At 49.2% G+C, this 21,517-nt stretch overlaps 1 protein-coding gene across 1 annotated transcript in view; it reads left to right on the forward strand.

Annotated features, from left to right (window-relative positions):
- Nucleotides 1–17,000, forward strand: part of ARFGAP3 (ARF GTPase activating protein 3) — a 35,446-nt gene extending 18,446 nt beyond the window's left edge. Inside the window, exons 7-16 of the mRNA XM_074271897.1 lie at nucleotides 2,723–2,782; nucleotides 3,597–3,643; nucleotides 3,890–4,023; nucleotides 6,324–6,449; nucleotides 6,926–7,051; nucleotides 8,374–8,529; nucleotides 9,673–9,796; nucleotides 12,119–12,209; nucleotides 15,388–15,509; nucleotides 15,820–17,000. Coding sequence (XP_074127998.1) covers nucleotides 2,723–2,782; nucleotides 3,597–3,643; nucleotides 3,890–4,023; nucleotides 6,324–6,449; nucleotides 6,926–7,051; nucleotides 8,374–8,529; nucleotides 9,673–9,796; nucleotides 12,119–12,209; nucleotides 15,388–15,509; nucleotides 15,820–15,837 — 1,004 coding nt within the window. The 3' untranslated portion in view covers nucleotides 15,838–17,000. The remainder of the gene's footprint in view (nucleotides 1–2,722; nucleotides 2,783–3,596; nucleotides 3,644–3,889; nucleotides 4,024–6,323; nucleotides 6,450–6,925; nucleotides 7,052–8,373; nucleotides 8,530–9,672; nucleotides 9,797–12,118; nucleotides 12,210–15,387; nucleotides 15,510–15,819) is intronic.
- Nucleotides 17,001–21,517: the final 4,517 nt, after the last annotated feature.

The following is a 21,517-nucleotide window of genomic DNA, read 5'->3' on the forward strand; positions in this document are numbered from 1 at the left end:
ATGCCAGGCTGAAAATCTCGCGTGCCAGTGGAGGCTCCTACTGACAGCTTTGGGGCAGGGAGGTTACGTGGCCAGACCTGTATTTCAGGATGGTGATTTTGGTTATATTTTGTGGGATGGGTTGTCAAAGGCAAAGAATGACCAGTTAGTCCATACCATAGTATAGGCATTAGAGGCAGCAGGTGACCCGAGCTAGGGTGGTGGCTGTGTGACTGCTGACGAATGAGGGAGGCGAGAAGGGAGAATTGACAAGATTTAGTCATTGATTATTTATGAGGAGTGAGGGAGAGGGAAGAGATGAGAATAATGAGCCTACATAGCTGGCTACTTGTGAGGAAGGGTGGGCATTTGGAGGGAAAGAACAAACTCTGTTTTGGACATGTTGAATTTGAGGTGCCAGGATGGCCTTCAGGTGTCCAGCGGGCAATTGGCATCATAGGACTGGAGTTCCAGAGACTGTGGGAATGAATACGTAGGTGGAGGTCATCCTGTGTACAGAAGATGGTTGAATCCAGAGCACCGGATGAGATCACCAGGGAGTGAGCGCTGTGGTCAGCTGTACTTGAGTAAGGGATGGATGGCAGGCCGGTGAAGGAGACTAAGAAAAGGAGGGCACAGGAGGAGCTAAGGTGATTAGATATGATGATTATATAAAATGTAAAAAACCAACAGCCGTTCCCTAGTAGATAAGTAGCAGAGAGGTCTCAAAAAGAGTTGTGTGCTTTTGAAACCTATGGAAAGTGACGTTCTAAATCACACTGAGGAACACGTCCAAAAGGCTCCAAGGTTTCATGTCTCCCCCGGCAAGTGGAGAATGGATGGTAGCCAGAAGGACGCACCAGAGCGAGGGCTCTTCTGGGGAGCAGTTGCAGTTGCAGATTCTGCAAGGACAATTGTCCATCCTCCTTGACCCAGAGGTTCTGCTTTTGGACACATTTCCTGAGGAAGTCAAAAAAGAAAGTCCCCACTGATATCCAGATATCAGGAGCTACAGGGAAGGGCAGAGGAGCTGCCCGTGAGTGGCTACACAAGCCGGGCTGGAAGGGAGCATGCTGGGACGTATGGGATGGGAGTTTGGGAGCAGAGCCCATGGGACTAGAGCAGAGAGGGAAGGCATTATTATTAGAACTGTGTGGGCATCCCCACCCCTCTATGTTAGACAGTAAGTTCCTTGAAGGCAGGAACTGTAAACCCTCATTCCTTCGGAGTGTGGATAGCTCAGATTGCCACCCCCACCCACAGAGGAAGAGGAGGAACATTTCCTCCCTCAGGGCTGCTCCTGACTGCCAGGCACAGGCCAGGCCTCCCTCTCCCCGGGCCCATGAACAATATCTGTGCCAGGGTAGTCTCCAAAAGCAATGCTTGCCAAGATTGTAAGCTTGTCTCTAGGCTTCAGGGATCTTGCTGTCCTTGGTGAAAGCGTCACCAACAAGTCAAGATACATTGATTGGAAGCCTCCTGGGCACTGCTAGAAGCTGTGAGGCTTGTGGAGGAAGCAGCCGGGCACAGGGGACACTCTCAGATGTCAAACTTGTTTTGTGGCTCTGGGCCTCAGTTTCCCTATTTGCATTCCAAGAAGAGTCAGACTAGATGATCTCCAAGGTCTTTTGCCGATCAGAAATTGAGGCATTTTTGTTGTGCTAAATACAGAAATAAATATAAGACCAGAACCCTTTTCTTAGAGCCTTTTCAGACTGCTCAAACTGTAGAGAAGGGGAGATGATTTTGAATTGTGCTGGTTAATCACTTTCATGAGATCCCAATCCCAGGAATTGAGGCTGATTTGAGACTTAGAGGTGAATTTGGGGCCTTTTTCTCTGTGTGGATTTGTGTAGGGATTGGACATCCTGTCTTCTGGCTGGTCAGTCCATGTCTGCAGGGTTTGTGGTCAGTTCTGAGCTCTGACTTTTAGGAAGAACATTGACAGTCTGGAACATGTCTGGAACCCCCTGAAGGGCCTCAGGGAGTGGGTTGAAAGATTCATTTCGTCTGGCAGCATGGCCTGCTCAGCCTGCTGAGCTAGGAGGGCCAGTTTCCTAAGGGGGGAGCTGTCCAGCTGGGGACAGGATCTCTGCCCCAGAGGGCCTCAGGAAGCTGTTGATGACTGTTTGTTAAAGATTGGCTTTGGGTATCCCTCCTGCTCTCCACCTTGAGCCTTAGTAGTCCAAGGCTCCTGCTGCCCCCTGGACTCACCGGCCCAGAGCTCTGGGTATGGGACATTTGTGTCCAAAACCTTACTGCTGCTCATAATTCTCAGGAGGTCAGAATTGGTTACTCGTCCTAACAGGCTCCAGCCTTATTCCTTTGCCACCCCAGGATCAGATGAGCCCAAACATTCACTTAAAAACTCTTGCCTTGGATTTTCCTTCTCTGAAAAAGCCTGGAATAAAAGTTGGACTGACTGATAAGCAGCCCCAGTCACTACTGATGTATCATATCGTTAGAATCTCCTGTTCATGGGGATTTGCAGATTTTTCAGTCCACACACATTTTAGGTATCTAGCTCAAGATTGTTTTTTAGATCACCCAAGTATAAGGTAGGGGGCATCTGGGGCCACGTGTTTCCACATTTTATAATCAGCGAAGATTCCTATTGTGAGAAAGTTTTAAAAAAAAAAGAGGGAGAAGACGCTGGAAGAATGAGAGGCTGGGACTGTCTGAATACATAGTACATTCTGAAGAGCATCCTTTTCTAGCCTGATCTCTCTATTTTTACATGCAGGTGGACCAGAGCAAGGACCAAGTGTTGACGGCCTGAGTATGTCACCAAAAGCTTCACTGGGTAATCTGCCTTCAACCTCCTTCCTTCCCTTCTCCCCACTTCTTCCTTTGCCTCCAGAAGCCTAAGCCCCTCTTAGTTAGTTATAGATTGTGGAAAAGGAAATAGCTATATTCATGTGGTTTGGAAGGGAAAATGGTATTCTGATCACCATTCACACAGGAGGCCCTTAAATTTGTGGGATTGAATTAAATTGATTGTTAGTTTATTCCAAATACATGTTCCATCTCTTTAGCGTTTGGAAATTATATGCCTCATTCCACACCTGTAGCCCACCACTTCTCTGCTGAGAGTCAGGAGATATGTCAAAAAAGATTCTCTTTTGAGAAAAAATAAGACAATGACGGAAGCTCTAAAAAGGAAATTACATATTGATTTTTCTAACATATTTTAAAGGAATCATTATTTTTACGATTATTATTATTTTTTAATTTTCTGTTCTAAATCCTCTTTCTTTTCCAATCCACTCCCTCTTTCTGGACGTTCTGTCAAGTGACATGTGAACAGTGATGGCTGGGAGCTGTGCAGACAGATATTTCCTGCATATGACTCCAGCTCTGGGGTCCTCAGAAAGGCAATATTCTCTTGATTTTTCAGCCATGAACTGGGACAGGCTGAAAGCACCTGAAAATTCTGTTTTAAACATTCTCTTAGTTGCTAGCCCTGGATCATTCATGTAGCAAGTTAATTTAGAATGTGTATTATCTTTTTAACTGACACAATTAAATCTTTAGATTGAGTGTTGTAAGGACATGGAAAACAAGTCACACAGATAATATTGTTTCTATTTCTCTGACATAATAAATTTTTTTTACAGATGTTTCCTCTCTCATAAAAAAGAAACCAACCCAGGCTAGAAAGGGGGTGAGTATTGTGAGCGCAGCGGCTGGCCCCACCGCCCCTCAGGAAGTCAGCTTTTTGTTTTGAGCGTGTCGGTGACGCTGTGAGTTGGACACAGCAGCTGTACTAGAGCAGGGCTCCTACGTGTAATATGGGGGGAGGTGGGCCTGAGGAGCTTGTGTTGAGTAGCCGGATGCCCCCGAGCCTGCCGTCCACAGGGAGGCCTTCACTCCAGCCTCTGTCCTGATGATCCCGGGTCTTCTCTTCCAGCTCGGAGGCAAGAAAGGGGGTTTGGGAGCCCAGAAAGTGAGCGGCTCGAGCTTCAGTGACATTGAGAAGCAGGCCCAGGCGGTGGAGAAGAGGAAGGAGCAGGAGGACCTCCAGGCTCCCAAAGAAGAGTCCATGTATGTGTGGGAGAGGGTCCCCTGGGGTGGGCTGCAGCAGCTTTGTTACCTGAGTAGAAATGGGAGGCTGCAGGAGCTGCAGGAGCCTGCCTCAGTTTTTCTAGTTGTAAAATATCTGTAATAACAGCATCCATCTCCAGGGATGGTTTTGAGACCCAGATGAAATAATCCTTGTAAAGTGCTTAGCCTAGATCCTGGCACACAGTAGGTGCCAAATCAGTGCTTATTCCCTCCACTTATTCTCAGTAGATGATCAAGCTGCCTTTCTTGCTTGTGCCCACTAGGTGGCAATGGAAGTGCTGGTCTTAATGAACCCTGATTCTCATCTTTTAGTAATTCCGGGGGACAAAAATAGCTTCATCCTGGAGATCTGGAGGGCTTTTAAGACTGAAGTTTGGAGCGAGGCTCCTTCCTTTCATCACATTGGACTGCCCTTGGTCCCTTCCCCCCGCCAAGGGCTATTGCTGACCATAAACAGACCTACGCAGGGTCCTGTGGACCACGGCAGCCACCCCTGTGCATCTGGCCTCTGTGTCCAGGCGGGGACCAGCAGTGCCCGACAGCGGGGAGCCTGGTCAGGCAGTTACGAGGCCGCCTTTCCAGCCTTGCACCAAAGGGACCATCCAGTTTCCAAGCAGAGGGTCTGAGTTTAGATTCTGATGGCCACCTGTGTGCCCCCTTCTGGGGTGCTCCATAGACTGCTCATAGGGTGCCCCCTGCAGCAGCCCTCCCTTCCTTTGGGTCCAGTTCATGCTCTTCCCCTCCTTCCCCTTTTCAAGCTCCACTTGGTAGCCATGGCAGCTGGCTCGCTCTTCTCCAAAATCTCCCCCCACCAGGACTTTGCACATCCCTTGCCTGCCATGTCCTCCCTCCCAGTTTCCCCCTTTTCTTTCTTGAACCTTTCTTGAGTTCGCCCATCAGATTCCCCTGTGCACCGAGTACAGGCCCGGCCCAGCACTGCTGTGAAGGCATGATGATGTTTGCAGATCAGGTTCCTGTTCTGCTGTTACCAGTAAATGGGTCCAAATCCTTTTGTGAATACAGGCCTGTCATTAGGGCGAGGTCCCTGGTGCAAAGGGTCATTTACCTTTGCAGTGCATTCTGGGGAGCGGAATGGAGGAAGGCTACTGATTTGGAGGCCCCGGTCCCTAGTTTATCCAATCTGTTAAAGTTGTCTTCGTCCCCATTTCTCTAAAATGAGATTAACTCCAGAGAGCTTTTGATATGCAGGCTGGTCAGGACCCCTGATCTAAGGGAAAGTTGAGTCAACCAGAATTTATTAAGCATCTACTGTGTGCCAAGGTGGGGGACAAAGAAGGACACAGGTAGTTACTGCCATGAAAGGAGTTATACTGAAGGAAATATCCATGTTCCTGTGGGGGGTCATTCCACCACAGAGTCCAGCTCTGAGAGTGACCCCTGCCCGCAATTACAGCCAGACTCTCCTTGGTAGACATGTCGCCAGAGGTCATCCCTGTTGGCGGTGGTAAGCCCCCGTCCCTCCAGAAGAGCTGATCTGAGCTTGAAGGCTGAGGTGCCCAGGGAGCCTCACATGCTTTAAGGGTTTTCCTGGGGCTTATGGTTAGGGACATGGCAAGACTATTTACTGTTAGGGTCACTTCCTTAATTTCTAGTCTCTATTTCTATTCATAGACCACCCATTTTCACCACTAAAAACAAACACACAAAGTGGCGATAAAATTATAATCTCATGCTAGGTGAGAAATTGTGTTTTTTACAGCTTCCCTTCAGTCTGCAATCATATGTAAACCCCTCCCTGCGAGCAAAACCCGGGCTTTGTGTTGGGGTAGATTGAGAAGTTGAGTAGGACACAGCCTGGGATCCCACTGAGGTTCATAGTCAGGTAGATCACAGCAGCTATTTGGGGGTTCCACAGGTGGTTTGCCACCACCATACCTTCAGCTAGAGCTGCAGACCCAGTGCCCAGCTAGCAGCATGGGCCCCCCAAGAGGAAGGGATAGGGGGGCTCTCATGCCATCATCTCACATTGTGAGGGAAGGCTGTGAGAAGCAGGGTGCCCCAAAGGACTCTGGGTTCTACTCCCTTTTTGAGGATTATCCTTCGCTAAAGAAAAGCATGTGATACGCAGGGATAGGGCAGTGGGGGGCAAGCATGTAAGGGACGGAAACGGCTTCCTTTAGTTGAAGGGGCAATGGCCACAGGCAGCACCAGCCCGGGTGGACTATGAGAGAGAGTGTTTTGGTGTTGATGGAATGAATGACGAATTAATATGTAGTGATGGGGCTGTGTGTGTGTGTGTGTGTGTGTGTTTCTTTTAGAGTCTCCTCATTGCGACTGGCCTATAAGGATTTGGAGATTCAAATGAAGAGAGATGAGAAGAATTTTAGCGGGAAAAAGAAAATCGAATCAGAGAGACTTGGCATGGGGTTTGGGAACGCCAGAAGGTGCGTGTGCTGTGCTTTTTCCCCATTCAAATGGGTTCCGTTTTCTAATCCTCTTATCCCTTGGATGTGGACTTAGATCTGTCTTAATAAGTGAATGAATCATTTGATATGGCTGGAAAATTTTCCACTCTTGGAGGAAAGCAAACTGCGTAATCCACCTCAGGATGGGTCCAGCCGGGCAGTCACTCCTTGTGGGAAACAGGAGAGCTGGAAACCAAGGTGGGGGGTTGGGGACACAGTTCACTAATGAAAAGGAAAAAATATCAAAGATTGGCAAGCAGATCCCCATGCCATAGTTCAGTTACATCTTTACTGTAACTTTTAATTCCCAGAGTTAAAAATAATCTATTTTTCTTCAGCATTTTGAATTATCTGTTCCCTCTAAACAGAATATTTTTTCTACAAGTAAAAATTAATATTTGAGTTGAGTGATGTATTTTTGCTGCTGATTTTTGTGTTTCTTATTTTCTCTACAGTGGAATTTCCCACTCTGTGGTCTCCGACATGCAGACCATAGAACAGGAGACGCCCATTCTGGCCAAACCGAGAAAGAAGTATAGCGATGACAAGGAGGATTCCTATTTCGCTTCATCCAGTAGCAGGTAGCACATTCGAATTGTGATTGTGGAGGAGAAGGAATCTAGGCTGGCTCATTTCATGACACAAAAAAGCACTTTTCCCTTTTTCTGGCCTTCCTGGAGTACCTGGGCAGGTGGAAGGCCTGGGCCTTCACTTTTTGGGTTCAGGAAGTGAATTTTTTTAGGTTCCTCAGACATTGTCCAGCTTTGAGCCCAGCAAATTCACAAAGGATTAATTTACTAAGCATAATAAGAGTTTATTCATTTACTGTGGGGGATTGCATTGGGCAAAAATAACTAGCCCTAGTGATTGATACAACACTTCCCAGATCAATTTACACATTGGAAGCCTGCATGGGAAGGAAGTGTAAAATCGGGGCATGGTGCAGTGTCCCAAAGTGTTTCCTTTCATGGTTTTATGGTTAGAAATACATGTATCAATGGCACATTGTAACCATCCTTCTGTGACTTGGGCTGGTTTCCTTAACTGTGCTTCCACATACGTACAAAGACACCTTTAGTTCTTCAGTGAGCACCCTGTTCCAAAGGTAGATGACTGGGGTCTCTTCCTGTTCTAAAAGAAGATTAAATGAGTTTTTGTGGCATTTTCTTAAGCAGGGAGACCCACCAGACTTTGGTAGGCCAGCCTTTCCACTGCAGACAGAGACAGTCAGTCAGGCAGGCAATAGACAGATAGGCAGACAGACAGATAGACAGGCAGACAGACAAGCAGGTGGATGGACAAGCAAAGGCAGGCTGGCAGACAGACAAAACACACACACACATACACACACACACACACACACACACATACACAACCATCCAGCATGGAAGGTATAGGCCATCCTTCAAGGCTCAGACTAGGATAGTGGCATCTACATTGGGGATTTTGTAAGCATCAAATGGGAGGAAAGTGTTTCTGAAGCCTTAAAACCCTAAAGAAATGCCCTCTCCCACAAGAGAAAGGTTCATAGCAGAGATGGCCTTGTTGGGAAGTGGGCTTCGAGTGCCAAGCAGGGATTTGGGAGGCAGAGATGTTTCTGGAGGTGAGGCGCTCCTGGCAGACGGTTCTGTTGGGGAGCAGCCCAGGAGGGTCATCATGGAGGGTCATCAGAAAGAAGTCTCAGTGAGGATGGCCACTCCTGGGCGCTCTCTGGGCAGCAGGACCCAGTGATGGAAGGGTGCAGAGAAGTCACAGCTGATTCCAGGGCCCTGAGTAGGGGGTGTGTGGAGCAGAGCTGTGATCTTGGAGGCCACCACAGACACTCACAGAAGCATGGCTGCCACTGCCCGTGCCCCAGAGACGTGGGATCTCTCAGTGCTTCCTCTCTGCTTCCTTCCTGCAGGTACTTTGATGACCCGGCCGACATGAGGGGCAGCCCCATCTCTAAGTGGGATGACAGCTCAGATCTCTTTTGGAGGAATGAGCCACTCAGAGAGACCGAAACCATCCTGAGTTCGAAAGGGGGCGAACTACGCAGACAGGTGAGCTATGGGGACAGGTATGCCCCAGGCATCCAGGCCTCCATTAGGCCTAGGGCCCTGCCACATCCGGTAACCCAGTCCTCTCTCTTGGCATCTCTCCTATGCCCACTGTCGTTACCAGCTGCTGCCTTGGAAAAGCTTCGTCCCTAATGGGCTTCCCAAAGGGACCCAGATAGAGAGGGCAAAGGTTACCCGCAGTTTATGTTCATAAATGGTGAGGTTCCAAAAGAGGCGACCTGTCTAAAGGTACACTGCCTCTTGACATTCATCATCTGGGACTCAACACTGGTGCACCTTTGCTGGCAGCTGCTTTTCCATCCCCCTGCTGGAGGTGACATGGATACTATTTATCCTCTTGGTTCTCTTAGGGGCATCTACGGAATACAAGTGGGTTAGAGACCTAATCCTAGAGGCAGGAAGGTTCTGAGTTGAAATCTGGCTCCGACACTGGCTGGGTGACTTTGGACTATCGCTGAAAATGGGGATAATAACAGCGTCTTCCTCCCAGAGCTTTTATGAGGGTCATATGAGATCCTATTTGTGAAAAGCCTGGAACATAGCAGGTGCCCTATAGATGCCAGCTGCGATCACCAGGCTTGCCATCATCCCTGTCACTATTCTGTCTCTGTCCCCCAGTGAGGGTGTCCAACCCTTCCCTAGTTACTCTGAATTTCTCAGTGTGGTGCTCTAATGCTCCATTACACCACATCACACAGTCCCTTCCTCAGCTTTGTTCCCATTGTCTTTCTTTGTACTGTGGGGATCCCCAGACACCTGGACAGAAGATGGAGAACAGGGGCCAAAGAGCCCATGTCAGGGACATGTGACACTTCTGGCCCTGCCCCCGCCCACCGGAGGGTCCAGCCTCCCCCTGTCAGGCGCTTTGTGCGCATTAACTGTGGAGGGCTGACCTTCACCCTTTGGCAGAGGAGCCACGTGCTGGAAGGACGGCCGTGTGAGAGGAAGCTGAGGGGCCAATTTCATTTAGGAGATTTCAGTTTTCAAATGTTGCTTCTTAAAATGATGGTTCTCCTGTTCTACTCTCCTTTCAAATGCAAATAACAAATTTCGGTATTATTGGTGTGAATAGCATCTGCCATACTTTGTTTAGTCCATTTTTGCTGTGATTGATTTTGAAGCCAATTCAATTTTAATCGTAGGCCCACTTCACGTCGCAAGCCTGATTATGAGCCAACTGGACATACAGATGAGGCACAAAAAAAATTTGGCAACGTCAAAGCCATTTCATCGGACATGTATTTTGGAAGACAAGACCAGGCTGATGTAAGTTTTAAAATGGTTCCTATGGCGGGAGGGGAAACAGAGGGGGGTGTTCTGCTGCCGAAAGAGCCGGGGCTGCAGGTTTTAGCTTGGGATCCCCATGATCCCCAAGATCTTCAGCGCGAATCTGATAGGTGTGGAATGATAGTTTGGAGTTGTTTTAACTTGCATTTCTATATTTATATAGATGGCTTTAATTACTTCCTCTGAAAACTGCCTAGTCATATTCTTTTACTACTTATCAATTGAGAAATGGCTCTTAGTTCTATAAATTTTCTTATAAATTCTTTAAAAATTTTTTATATAGTTTCAAAATTCAAATTCAAATTTCTTAAGGTATCGTAGAAATTTGCTGTAAAATTTTTTTCATAATAAAGATTACCAACTATGTATTTCCCTCCATTCTTTTATCTCCATTTGTCCCCTGTCCATTCTCAAAAGTGTTTTGCTTCCGACTTTTACCTTCCTCACTTCTAGTGGCACCAACACTCCCTCCTCTTATTCTCTTCTCTGGCTTTCCTATATAGTAAAATAGATTCCTACAACTGAGTGTGTACATTATTCCCTCTTTGAGCCAATTCCAATTAGAATAAGGTTCAGATGTTCCCCTCCCCGCTTCCCTCATTTTACGCTCCACTGTAAAATCTTTTTTATGTCAGGTACTATATCTCATTCTTCTGCTCCCTTTCTCCTTTCTCTTTTTATGCTTCTCTTGAGTCTTGCATTTAAAAATCAGATTTTCTATTCAGCTCTGGTCTTTTTATTAGGATTGCTTAAAAGTCTTCTATTTCATTAAATATCCCTTTTTCTCCCTTAAAGATTATACTCAGTTTTGCTGGACAGATGATTCTTGGTTGTAATATTAACTCCTTTGTCCCCTGGAATATTTTATTCCAAGTCCTCCAAAGCTTTACTGTGATAACTTCTAAATCTTGTATCATCCTAACTGTGGCTCCATGACAATTGAATTGTTTCCAGTACTTTCTCCTTGATCTGGAAACATCTTATGTCTCTGGTCATTTTTTAATAACAGTAGTATTACATGACAGTCACAAATCACAACTTGTTTCCCAGTTGACAGGTACGCCCTCAGTTGCCAGTTCTTTGGCCCCATGAAAAGAGTTGCTATACTACTGTCTATCTACCCAGGTTACTTATACCTTCGGAAGCTAATAATTAATGTGCAACAAGAATATGGTATTTACACACATATATTGTATCTAGGTTATATTGTAACACATGTAAAATGTATGGGATTACCTGCCATCGGGGGGAGGGAGTGGAGGGAGGGAGGGGATAATTTGGAAAAATGAATAAAAAAAAGAGTTGCTATAAATATTTTTATACAAAGAGGTGCTTTTCCTTTTTCTCTGGACCTATCAGTGGTATTGCTAAGGCAAAAGATATTTTAGCTCTTTGGACATAATTTGAGATTCTCCAGGATGGCTGGACCACTCATTAGTATGCCTTTTTTCTATATATCCCCTCCAGCATTTGTCTTTTTAATGTTTGTTTTGTCAGTTTAGCCAATCTGATACATGTAAACTGGCATCTCGTAGTTGTTTTAATTTGTTTTTTTTTAATTATTGGTGATGTGTAAAGCGTTTTTCATGTGGCTATTGATAACTTTGATTTCTTTTCTGAAAACTGTCTCTTCATATCCTTTGACTGCTTTTTAATGAACAGTTCTTATTTTTGTAAATTTGTCTCTGTTCCCCATATATATCTTAGAAATGACATGTTTTTTAGAGTGATTAGCTGCAGAGATTCCCCCCTTCCCAATTTTCTTCTTATTGAAGCTGCATTGGGTTTATTAGTGTAAAAACTAAAAAATTTTCATAATTGAAATTGCCCATCTTGCCTCCATGTTTCTGGGTCTTGTTTGACCTTTCCTCCACGTGCTCCTAATCAACAACCATTCAGTCTGGCTCAGACAGATCTCGGCCATTTGTTTCTGGGCACATATGCAACTTCATTAGTGCAGGTTCCAAGTATACGGATTCTCTCTTCATTTTACCCAGTTGCCTCCCACGTGCCTGGTGCCCTTGATAGCCTTGCCCAGGTTTGGCCTTGGTAGCCTTTGCCCAGCCATGGTCAGGCTTGTGAGAAGCAGGACGAGAAGGTGACTGCTCGGCCCCAAGGCCGGCTCTAGCCACTTGGTCGCTCGGCCCTTCTGTCTTATAAAAGAAGGGGAAAGAGGCACAGGCCGAGGTCACTCGTGAACAGGAAGAGTTCTCTCAGCCCCATTTTTAACCTCAGAAACCTGGGTACACAAAGAATCTGCCAGGAACATCAGCCCCCAATCTGCTATGTTTTTCATTCTAGTATGAGACAAGGGCTCGGCTAGAGAGGCTCTCGGGAAGCTCCTCCATAAGTTCGGCTGACCTGTTTGATGATCAGAGGAAACAGTCCTCAGGTAAGGCCAGGCGGCCGGGCTGGGGGGCTTGGCAGGATGGGGGCTCTGGATGTTGGGTGAGAAAGACAACCTTCACATCCCATAATTCTCAAGGCTGGGGAAGGGGGGCTCCATGGGAAGACTCCAGCTTGTTTCCACGTAGTCCAAGGAGACCAAGGACCAAGAGATGAGAAACAGCCACTCACAATCACCCTTTCTTTCTCCCCCTCATTTTTATTTTCCCCAGTTATATGTAAAACAGAATTTTTTGGTTTTATATATACACATTTGTAATATACAATGTATCTATATGCATTATATATACAAGGTTTTATATGTATATATACACACACACATTCATTTTTACTTATTTCTTTGTAAATTATGTTGGGAGAGAAAAATCAGAACAAAGAGAAATACCAAGAAAAACTGTGAAAATAGTATGAGTTGATCTACTATTTCTACTGAATGCGGATGCCATTTTGCATCCAAACTTGTGGGGTCACCGAACTGCTGAGAACAACCAAGTCTGTCATAGCTGGCAGCCGCCCTTTCTGACCTGAGGGGGATTGCCACGAGTCCAAGGGAATTCAGGTTTTCATGGGATGAGCTGGAAATGGTGGTTCGTCTGTCATCCCGCATTTCTTCATTTCCATCTGGCACATCTTTGCCCTCCAGGAGCTTATAGTCCAACACACTGTGGATAAAAACCTGGAGTACAAAAGAAATAGGAGGTACCGTGGGGAGGCCAGTCTCTGGCACACTTGGTGACCAGAACCATTCTAGTGAGTGAGAGCTTTCCCCTTAGAAGACGTTCCTTTTATCTTAATTTTGGCTCCCTCCAGTGATCTGCCCAGCCAGGGACTTCTCTGTTTGGTAAGTCCTATTGGTCAAGACCTGCCCAGTGTCCACTAAGGTCATGCTGCTTCTAAACTGTGGGAGATCATGGACTTGTCAACATTCCCTGATTGCATTTCAGAAGTTGGATAGAAGGATGGCTTAGAAAGGCAGCTGGCCTGGCCCCCCATGGTCATTGGTAAGGCTGGGGGAGGGGAGTAGGAATTGCCCCAGAGTCAGTTCTTGGAGCATGCTCAGTGACGTGCCTGCCCAGTTCCAAGGGGCCTCGTTACATCCTAATATTAATTGAAAGTAGTTGGTTCTGGCCCCAATCTCTCCCTATAGGTTGGGTAGGATTTGCTCCTTGTTTTCCGTGTGCATTTAGTTTAATTTGTGTGGGTGATTCTCGGTCTTGTGTGACGGTTCCGTGAGACTTCTAATTAAGTGGGGCCAGTCCCCAGGCATAGGACTTGAGTCCCAGATGTGGCCCCTGGATCAGCAGAGGGCCGAGCCTGGGGAGAAGGAGTGGGCACAGTTGCTGTGAGCTCCGGCTGCCACCTGCCGAGCTGCCCTGGCTCCACCCAAGGGGATGATGTCAGCCAGGCCCAGAGCTGGTCTCCCCAGGAGGCTGAGCGCCCACCCTGGCACACGGGCATCATGCCCCCCACTTGGCCTCCCCCACATTAAATCCCTGTGATCCGGGCTTGGGAGCCCCCTTTCCTTCCCCTTAGTCCTTGTATTCCATGGGGGAAGGGCCCTTGCTTTTTCATCTCCAGACCGAGAACAAAGCCTGGCACAATGGGGTGCTTGGGGAAATGCCCCAGATGCTGGGGAGTGCTCTTCCTGGGGCCTGCCCGTCTACACCCTTTCCGGGCCACTTCCCCGGTGCCCTCCTGCCGCCGTGGCGTTGCCAGCACAGATTTAATTATGCAAACTGGAATTTCATTAATTTGAGCAAGTTGGTTTCTGATGATATCAGTCCCTCAGAAGCGTCTTTTGCATCATTTAATCCCTTAGCCATGGAGGCGGATGCTCTTTGGCTAGACTTGTCTGTTTTCCAGGAGGGTGGGGATTGCTGGACTCCCCTCTGGCCTTCTGCCCAAGGACCGTACTGGGGGTCCGGGGCATGGCAGGGGAGGTCTGGCCTGAGGGCAGCAGCAGCTCCGGCCTAGCGCCTCCCAGGGCCTGAGAATGAGGAGATGAAGAGCTAGGCTTCCTGCCCTCTGGGAGCTTGCATCTTTTAAGTCATGAATAGAGGGGCTGGCCCTGGGGATTGGAGGGGGGGGGGGGGGCGGGCTGGCGATGAGGTCCCAGCAGCGGAAACTGAGCAGCTGCAGAAAGCAGAGTTGAGCAGCATGAGGAGAACCCGAGGCTGCAGACAGAGACGCGGAGGAGAATCAGGATGGAGAAAGGCACTGAGAGAGTCTGGGGGCCAGAAGAAGGGCCTTCAGCTGCAGGGAGCGCTGCTCATGGCCTTTGTTTTGTCTTGGTTTGTTTTTAGTTTATTTTTAATACACATTGTTTTATGAATTATGTTGGGAGAGAAAAATCAGAGCAAAAGGGAAAACCATGGGAGATTTTTAAAAATCAGAAAAAAGAAGTGAATATAGAATGTGTTGATTTACCTTTTTCTGGGTGCAGATGGCATTTTCTGCCCAAAGTCTATTGGGATTGCTTTGGCGCACTGAATCACTGAGAAAAACCAAGTCTTTCATAGGGATCATGGCATGTTCTTGCTGTAACTGTGTTCTATGTATTTCTGGTTCTCTTGTTTCGCTCAGTATCTGTTCATGGAAATCTTTCCAGGCCTTTCTACAATCAGCTAGTTCATCATTTTTTATAGAATAATTACATTCTTTTGCCTTCATGTACCACAACTTGCTCAGCCATTCCCCAATTGATGGGCATCTACTCGTTTTCCAATTCTTCGCCATCATAAAAAGAGCTGCTATAAACAGTTTTCCATATGTGGGCCCTTTTCCTTCCTTCAAGATTTCCTTGGGATACAGACCCAATAATGGCACTCCACAGTTTGATAGCCCTTTGTATTTGTGAAGGACTTGGGCCTGCGCTCCAGGACTCGGGTGGCAGAATCTGCCCGGGCCCTGTCCTCTCTGGCCTGGCCAGCTTTTGTCCCTGAAGACCCAGTGGTCAGTTTCTTCAATTGCTGCCAGTGCTTTAGAAAGAGCAGGTCTCCTTGGGTCCCCCCACTCTGAGCTCTCACCCAGGGACTACTCAAACTCTCATACTCCTAGAGGGTCTTAAAGAGCCCTTTCCATGTTGTGGGGGATGGCGTGGCTAGGGGACACACATGGCCTCCTCCCGGGGCTGTGGACAATGACACAGGTTCTCCTTCCCCTAGGAAACTACAATCTCAGCAATGTCTTGCCAAATGCTCCTGACATAACACAGTTCAAACAAGGAGTGAGGTCGGTGGCAGGGAAGCTCTCGGTGCTGGCCAATGGAGTCATGACGTCCATTCAGGTCAGTGGGATGCCCTGCCCCACGATGCCCTGGATGTGGGAGGGGAACCATCGTGCCATGGGAGTTCTAGGACCTTCCTAGACATCTGGCTTAGTGGTGGTGAGCTGGGGGCTGCCAGGAGGGCTTGCTGTGGAATCACCCCAGAAATCACCCATGGGGCTTGGAAGGCCAGAGCAGCGTTGCCACCTGAGAGGAATTAGGAAAAACAGGGAAAATTCTGGGTATTTGAGGCTCAGCAGAGCTGTAGCGGGCCCCTCCAGATGGAGGCTAGGGGAGGAACCCTGGTTGTCACCATCCCATTCCTTTTTAGGATCGCTACGGCTCCTGATCGCGGCCTTCCGTGGCATGTGGCGTGTGTCTGTGCCGCCTACGGTGGTCCTGGTTCGTCCGTCACGCCCAAGCCGGCGAGTGGCCATCATGCCGAGGGTCTGGCCACCTTTCCATCAAGCAGGGAGCTCTCAAATGGTTCACTTCCTTTTTGAGAAATTCTATTTCTTGCTGTAGTAGAAGCTTTTTTGGTAATTTCTGTTAATTTATGGTACATATGATTCCCCACCCTGGCCCATGGCTGCCAGGGGCCCTGCCTTCCTGTCCGTGTCCGGCCACACTTCCCATCACGGCCAGAGAGAGCGGCCCAAAGGGTGGGTCGGCGGCCCCTCTGCCCCGTGGCCCCCAGATCTCCCTTCTCTTCAGCATTTGGTCCTGGGGCTCCCAGAGCTGCTGACCTGATGCTCCCAGCAGTCCGGGGAGGAAACACTCCGGGCAAACACTTCCTTCAATGGGGCCGTTGTGGACCAAAGCCCAAAAATCCCCAAACGGTTCCCGCGTCTGTTCTTTAAAGCAACGGGAAGATAGTGTCGAAGACATTCTTTCCCTTTTTAAATTGTTAACTTTGTATGAAATACAAGATTTTTGACATTTCCGACGAGTGCATTAAATCAATCTAGCTTCAGGAATGACTTCATCTTGGTGCTTGCACGGGGCCTGCCACTTCTGGGGAGACGCAGCTGAGAGCACGGGTTTGGCTTTGGCCAGATGCTTAAGAGTGTGTGTGATGGAAGGGGAGAGAACCGGGACCATAAACACGCACACACACACTCACATGCACTTACTTGCACATACATGTGCACACATGCACACATACGTGCACACTGCATAATGCAAATGTACACAGCACAATGCACTCATACATGCTCGCACATGCACACACACACACACACAGCTTCACACACAAGCTCCCCCAGCACCCGCCAGGACACCAGTTGTGACAGTGAGGGATTTTCTTGATTCTTTTTACCCACCTGAACCTTGGCTTTCAACAAATCACCCGGGGCCTCCAAATGAAGCAGAAGCAATGGCCCGTCGTGTTTTAGGTGCAAGAAATTGGGTGAACCAGAACATTGGTTTCTCCCGAATGCTTAATGAATCTTTCTTAAAATGATAAAACCTCCAGTTTGTAAACTTCTAAAGCTAATAAATAGTTGCAGTAGATCGTGTGGCCTGTGCTTTGGACCCGGAACCCTGTGGGGGGCCCTGGGTGTCGGTGCTAGGCTAGGACTTGGGGCGCCCGCTTGTCTGCATGGAGATGGGGAGGCGAGGACCTCCGCAGATGGGGCTGCTGGGCCATTTGCTTATGGCATGAGAAGCCTCTGTGAGAACCCTGTCATCAGCCTCAGCTCAAGGGTGGGACTCACTGTTTCTAACACTAGGATTTGTGCCTGAACCCAACTTGGCTGTGGGAGCGCCGGCCTTCCATCCCTGCCTTCTCCCCTGGGTGTTCTCTGAAATGTACACAAATCTTGCTCCTAAGTGACCAAGGGCAATGGACGAGAAGCACTGGACTGATGGGTCAGTTTTAGAACGTCTCTTTGCCCTCTAGACCTCGGTTCCAAAAGGAAGGTTGGAGTAAATGGTCCCAGATGAACCCTCCAGTTCTGGCAGGGGTTTGGGCATTGGCTCCCAGATCGATCCAAGCTTGAGTTCTCTTCTAATGGGATTTCTCTGTGTGAGAATGGGCTGTGACCCTCTGAAACCTGCAGAGATGCCCCTCTCAGCATCCTTGGCTCCGATGGCTCAAGCCTGCCCCAGAGAGGAAAAGAGCAGCTCTCAATGGAAGGATGGGAGGTGAGGTTGGAGAAGGGATTGCAGCCCTTGTGATCCCAGTGTGGCTCAAGGGGGAGGGCAGGGAAGCTACACATAATAGGAGCAAGCTTCTGTCAACTGTGGAGTAACTCTGGGGGTCCCCAAAGATTAAGTGGAATGGGGGGAGGGGAGGAAGACTGCAAGCTTGATGCTGGGCTCCTTAACAGTGAGGGAGAATGACTTGGAAACTGGGAGTTAGTCACCAAACTATAGAAAAGGGGATGTAGCTGCTAATATTTGCCATGTACCAGGCACTGTGCTAAGAACTTTCCCCTATAATCTCATTTGATCTTTGAATCCTGACAGGGATGGTTATTTCCATTTTACAGTTGAGGAAACTGAGGCAAAGATAAGGGACTCACCTAGGATCACAAACAGATTTGAACTCTAGGCTGGGATCTCTACTGGCCACAGAGAACCCCCATCCCCTTTAGGATTGTTGTGGGCAGTACAAAAGAAGGGGCAAACATGCCTCAGCCCTCAAGATACGGACGAGATGGTAGAACAAGGTCTTCCATTCCCTACATGGCGGCCTCAGCCTTTTTCAATGCCTCGTAACAGGCATTTCATTCATGAAGAACTGTGTTGGGTACTCCTGGCTCCCTTCTCAGAATGATTATTTTATTTTAATTAAAGCTTTTATTTTCAAAATACATACATGATAATTTTCAACATTATCCTTATGTTCTCATTTTTTTCCTCCCTCCTCCTTACCTCCTCCCCTAGAGAGCAAGTGCTCCAATATATGTTAAACATGTGCAATTCTTCGGTACATATTTCCACATTTATCTCACTGCACAAGAAAAATCAGATCAAAAAGGGGGAAAACGGAGGAAACAAACTGCAAGCAAACAACAACAAGTGAAAACACGATGTCGTAGTTCACACAGAATATTTCTAAATGCATGAACTAAAACAGGATTACAAAGGAAATCAATTCTACTGAAACACAGCAAAATATCAAAGGATTCCATGGAGTTTAAGAAAGGCTCCTATTTACAGGAGACATCGTATTCAGTTTCCGAGTGAAGTCTACAAAGTATCATTTCCATCCACACTGGAAAAACAAAGTATCTGGGAAATACATCCTGGCCAGCCGATGACGAGCAGCCCAGAGAGTGGAGCGGGGAGTGACGAGTGAGTCCATCAGCTGACTAGAAGGGCTTTCAATATGTGATGACCCAGCAGGAGGAAGAGGATCCTGGAATTAGTTATATTTGAGATTTGGGCCGCACTTTCAGTGATACTAACCTGGCTTAAAAGCACTGGAGTCTTCCCAAAGCCAATTTGAGGTTAGAAATCATAAAAAGCCACAAGCTTTGGGAAAATCAAAGAAAGATTCCGGGAGCCACGAAGGGGAGGAGGCGTAAGTAGTCTGTGGCACGTCACCAGTGAGTTCCGAGGCGCCAGAGCCACTGGGCCCAGGGGTGGCAGTGAGTGGGCAGAGAACAGGAGATGGGGACGCGACACAGAGGGGGAGTGCTGGATCGGCATCCCCGAGATGGTAAAAGGATCTGGGCCGAAGCCTCTGGAGGAAACAAAGTGCCCAAGACAAGATGGTCTGCCACTGTAAGTCTGCTTGGGGGGGGGGGGGTCTCCTCCCATCCTCCTCCATTCAGCCTCCAAGGTGATTTTCCTAAACTCCACCTGACAGCTCACCAGCTACTCAACCAGTTCCTGCAGCCTCCAGGATCAAACTCAAATTTCAAATCCTTCGGAATCCGGCCTTCCTAGTTTTGCTGCTCCTTAGGCCTCAACACGTGGCCTTCAGTCCGCTGACCCTGGCCCCAAAGACTCTCCTCATCTCCCCCTGCTGGCTAACCTGGCTTCCTTCAAGTGCCAGCCAAGATCCCTTATGTTACAGGACTTTTGCCTTCCTCCTTTTGATTCCAGCCCCTCCCCGTGCTAATGAGGGACACCCCCAGTGGCAAAGACACTGTCGGTGAAGGGAGAGGGGCTGCAGCCCCAGTGGTGTGGGAAGCTTCCATGGAGGAGGAGGGCTGGGGATGACGGGAGGACGGCCCCCCCACGTGATCTCCCATCCACTCCCATCCGAGGGTAATCCTGGCCGCCCTGGGGTTACACACTGCTGACATCTGCCGATTTCCCGGGCGCTCACCCACCGCACACATTTCCTACCCGGCAGGCTTGGAAGAGCCAGAGGAAACATCTGCCTTCAGACCGATGCCATTAAGCTAATCTGGCGGACCCCGGGCTGGCCTTGTCACCTCTCCAGAGGACCTGGGGTTCTGGGCCCCTCGCACCGAGTCTAGAATGAGGGAAGTGACTCATTCATGCTGTCCCCGCGCTGGCCGGACAAGACGCGTTCAGCCCCTGGTTCTGAAGGACCCGCTCCACCAGGGCAGCAAGGGGAGGGGAGGCAGGACCCAGAGGGGCAGCAGGGGCAGGAGGCCGGGGCGCTCTCTGGCCAGAGCAGCGAGGGGAGGGGAGGCAGGACCCGGAGGGGAGGCAGGCTGGGGGTCCTGGGACCTGCTCTGACAAGGGGAGGGGAGGCAGTATTAGAGCCTTTCCTGAGAACTGCCATGGATGCCATGGCAGCCGGGCGGGGGGACCCAGGAGGCAGAAGGGGGATCGGCCCGAGGCCGGAGGCTGCGCCTGTCTTACAGGTGTTTCATCTTTCCTTAGGACGCAGCACTGGCTGCAGGTGTCTCCCTTCTGCTCTCCCACGCAGGGCTGAATGGGCAGGGTCCAGGGTAATCCCAGAGGAGAGTAAATGGCAGCTCCACCATGGGAGGGAGGAGGTTACAGAGAAAAGTAGAGAGAGGCAGAGATGTGGAGAGATTCAGGAAGCAGAGAGAGATGAGAGACGCACTTGTGCTCCTGCTTCCTGCTAACCCTGCTGAGATCCCCACTGAACAGAGGCTGTTTGGTACTTTAACCTCGGCTCCTCTCCACGGCTACCCGGGAAGACGGGTATGTAAGCCCCTGGCAATAGGTAGCCTCCAGGTAAGGGCAGGAGGCCGGAAGCGCTCCAGCAAGGGCTCGGAGGGGCAGCAGGGCCAGGAGCCATCTTGGGAGTGCCCAAGAGACCGGGGATGACTACTGGGGAGCAGGGAGAGCTGTCCCATAAATGGGAGGGTTTGTATTGTTCCGTTTGTTCTGGGGTAGAACAGGCCCGGGAGGGAGAGAAGGGCAGAGAGGAGCAAAGAACTCCCAGTTTATTGAGCTCCCCCATCCTGGGAATCTTCCCAAGGCGTTGGGGGGCCTTTGGTCGGGCTGCGATTGAGGGGATCGCTGCTCTGCTTGACTGGGGGGGCCTTGTGATCGGTGGGGATGCTCCCTCCAAAGCTGCAGCCCGTGGTTAACGGATCTTCTCCAGTGTAATTAGGGTGTGCTTGAGGGCTCACACAGCTGGGCCAGGTCCAGGGGCGCCCGAACCCTCCGGGGCCGGCTCCCACCAGCTCAGCCACCTTGTTTCTGAGGCAGCGGGCAGAACTGGCTCCCAAGTTTCTCTCCCTCCCTCCCCCTCCCTAGACAACAAGCGATCCAATATAAGTTAAACGTGCAGGTGTTCCATGGGCAGGGAAGCTAATTAGTGGTCAGGGAACACGTGGACGGTTAGACCCTTTCCAGGGCTCCGACTCTCGCCCTAAGCTCTCCAGAGCTAAGGCAGGAGGCCGCAGGCTCGGAGCTGGTTTTCACGCTCTGGTCTCCTGTGAAAAAGGCAGATTATTTGTGTCCCATCATCCTCAGCAGGAGGCAGCACCAGGAATATGGCAGGGACCGCACCTGGCAGGACAGGAGCCCTTTCACGGGTGGCCCACAGCAGAGACACGCGAGAACTTACAAACGCCCACCACTGGGTGGCAGTGAGGCGGGCCTTCAAGGATGTAATTCAGTTCTCC

Source organism: Sminthopsis crassicaudata, chromosome 5 (genome assembly GCF_048593235.1).
Source record: "Sminthopsis crassicaudata isolate SCR6 chromosome 5, ASM4859323v1, whole genome shotgun sequence".
Lineage (NCBI taxonomy): Eukaryota > Metazoa > Chordata > Mammalia > Dasyuromorphia > Dasyuridae > Sminthopsis > Sminthopsis crassicaudata.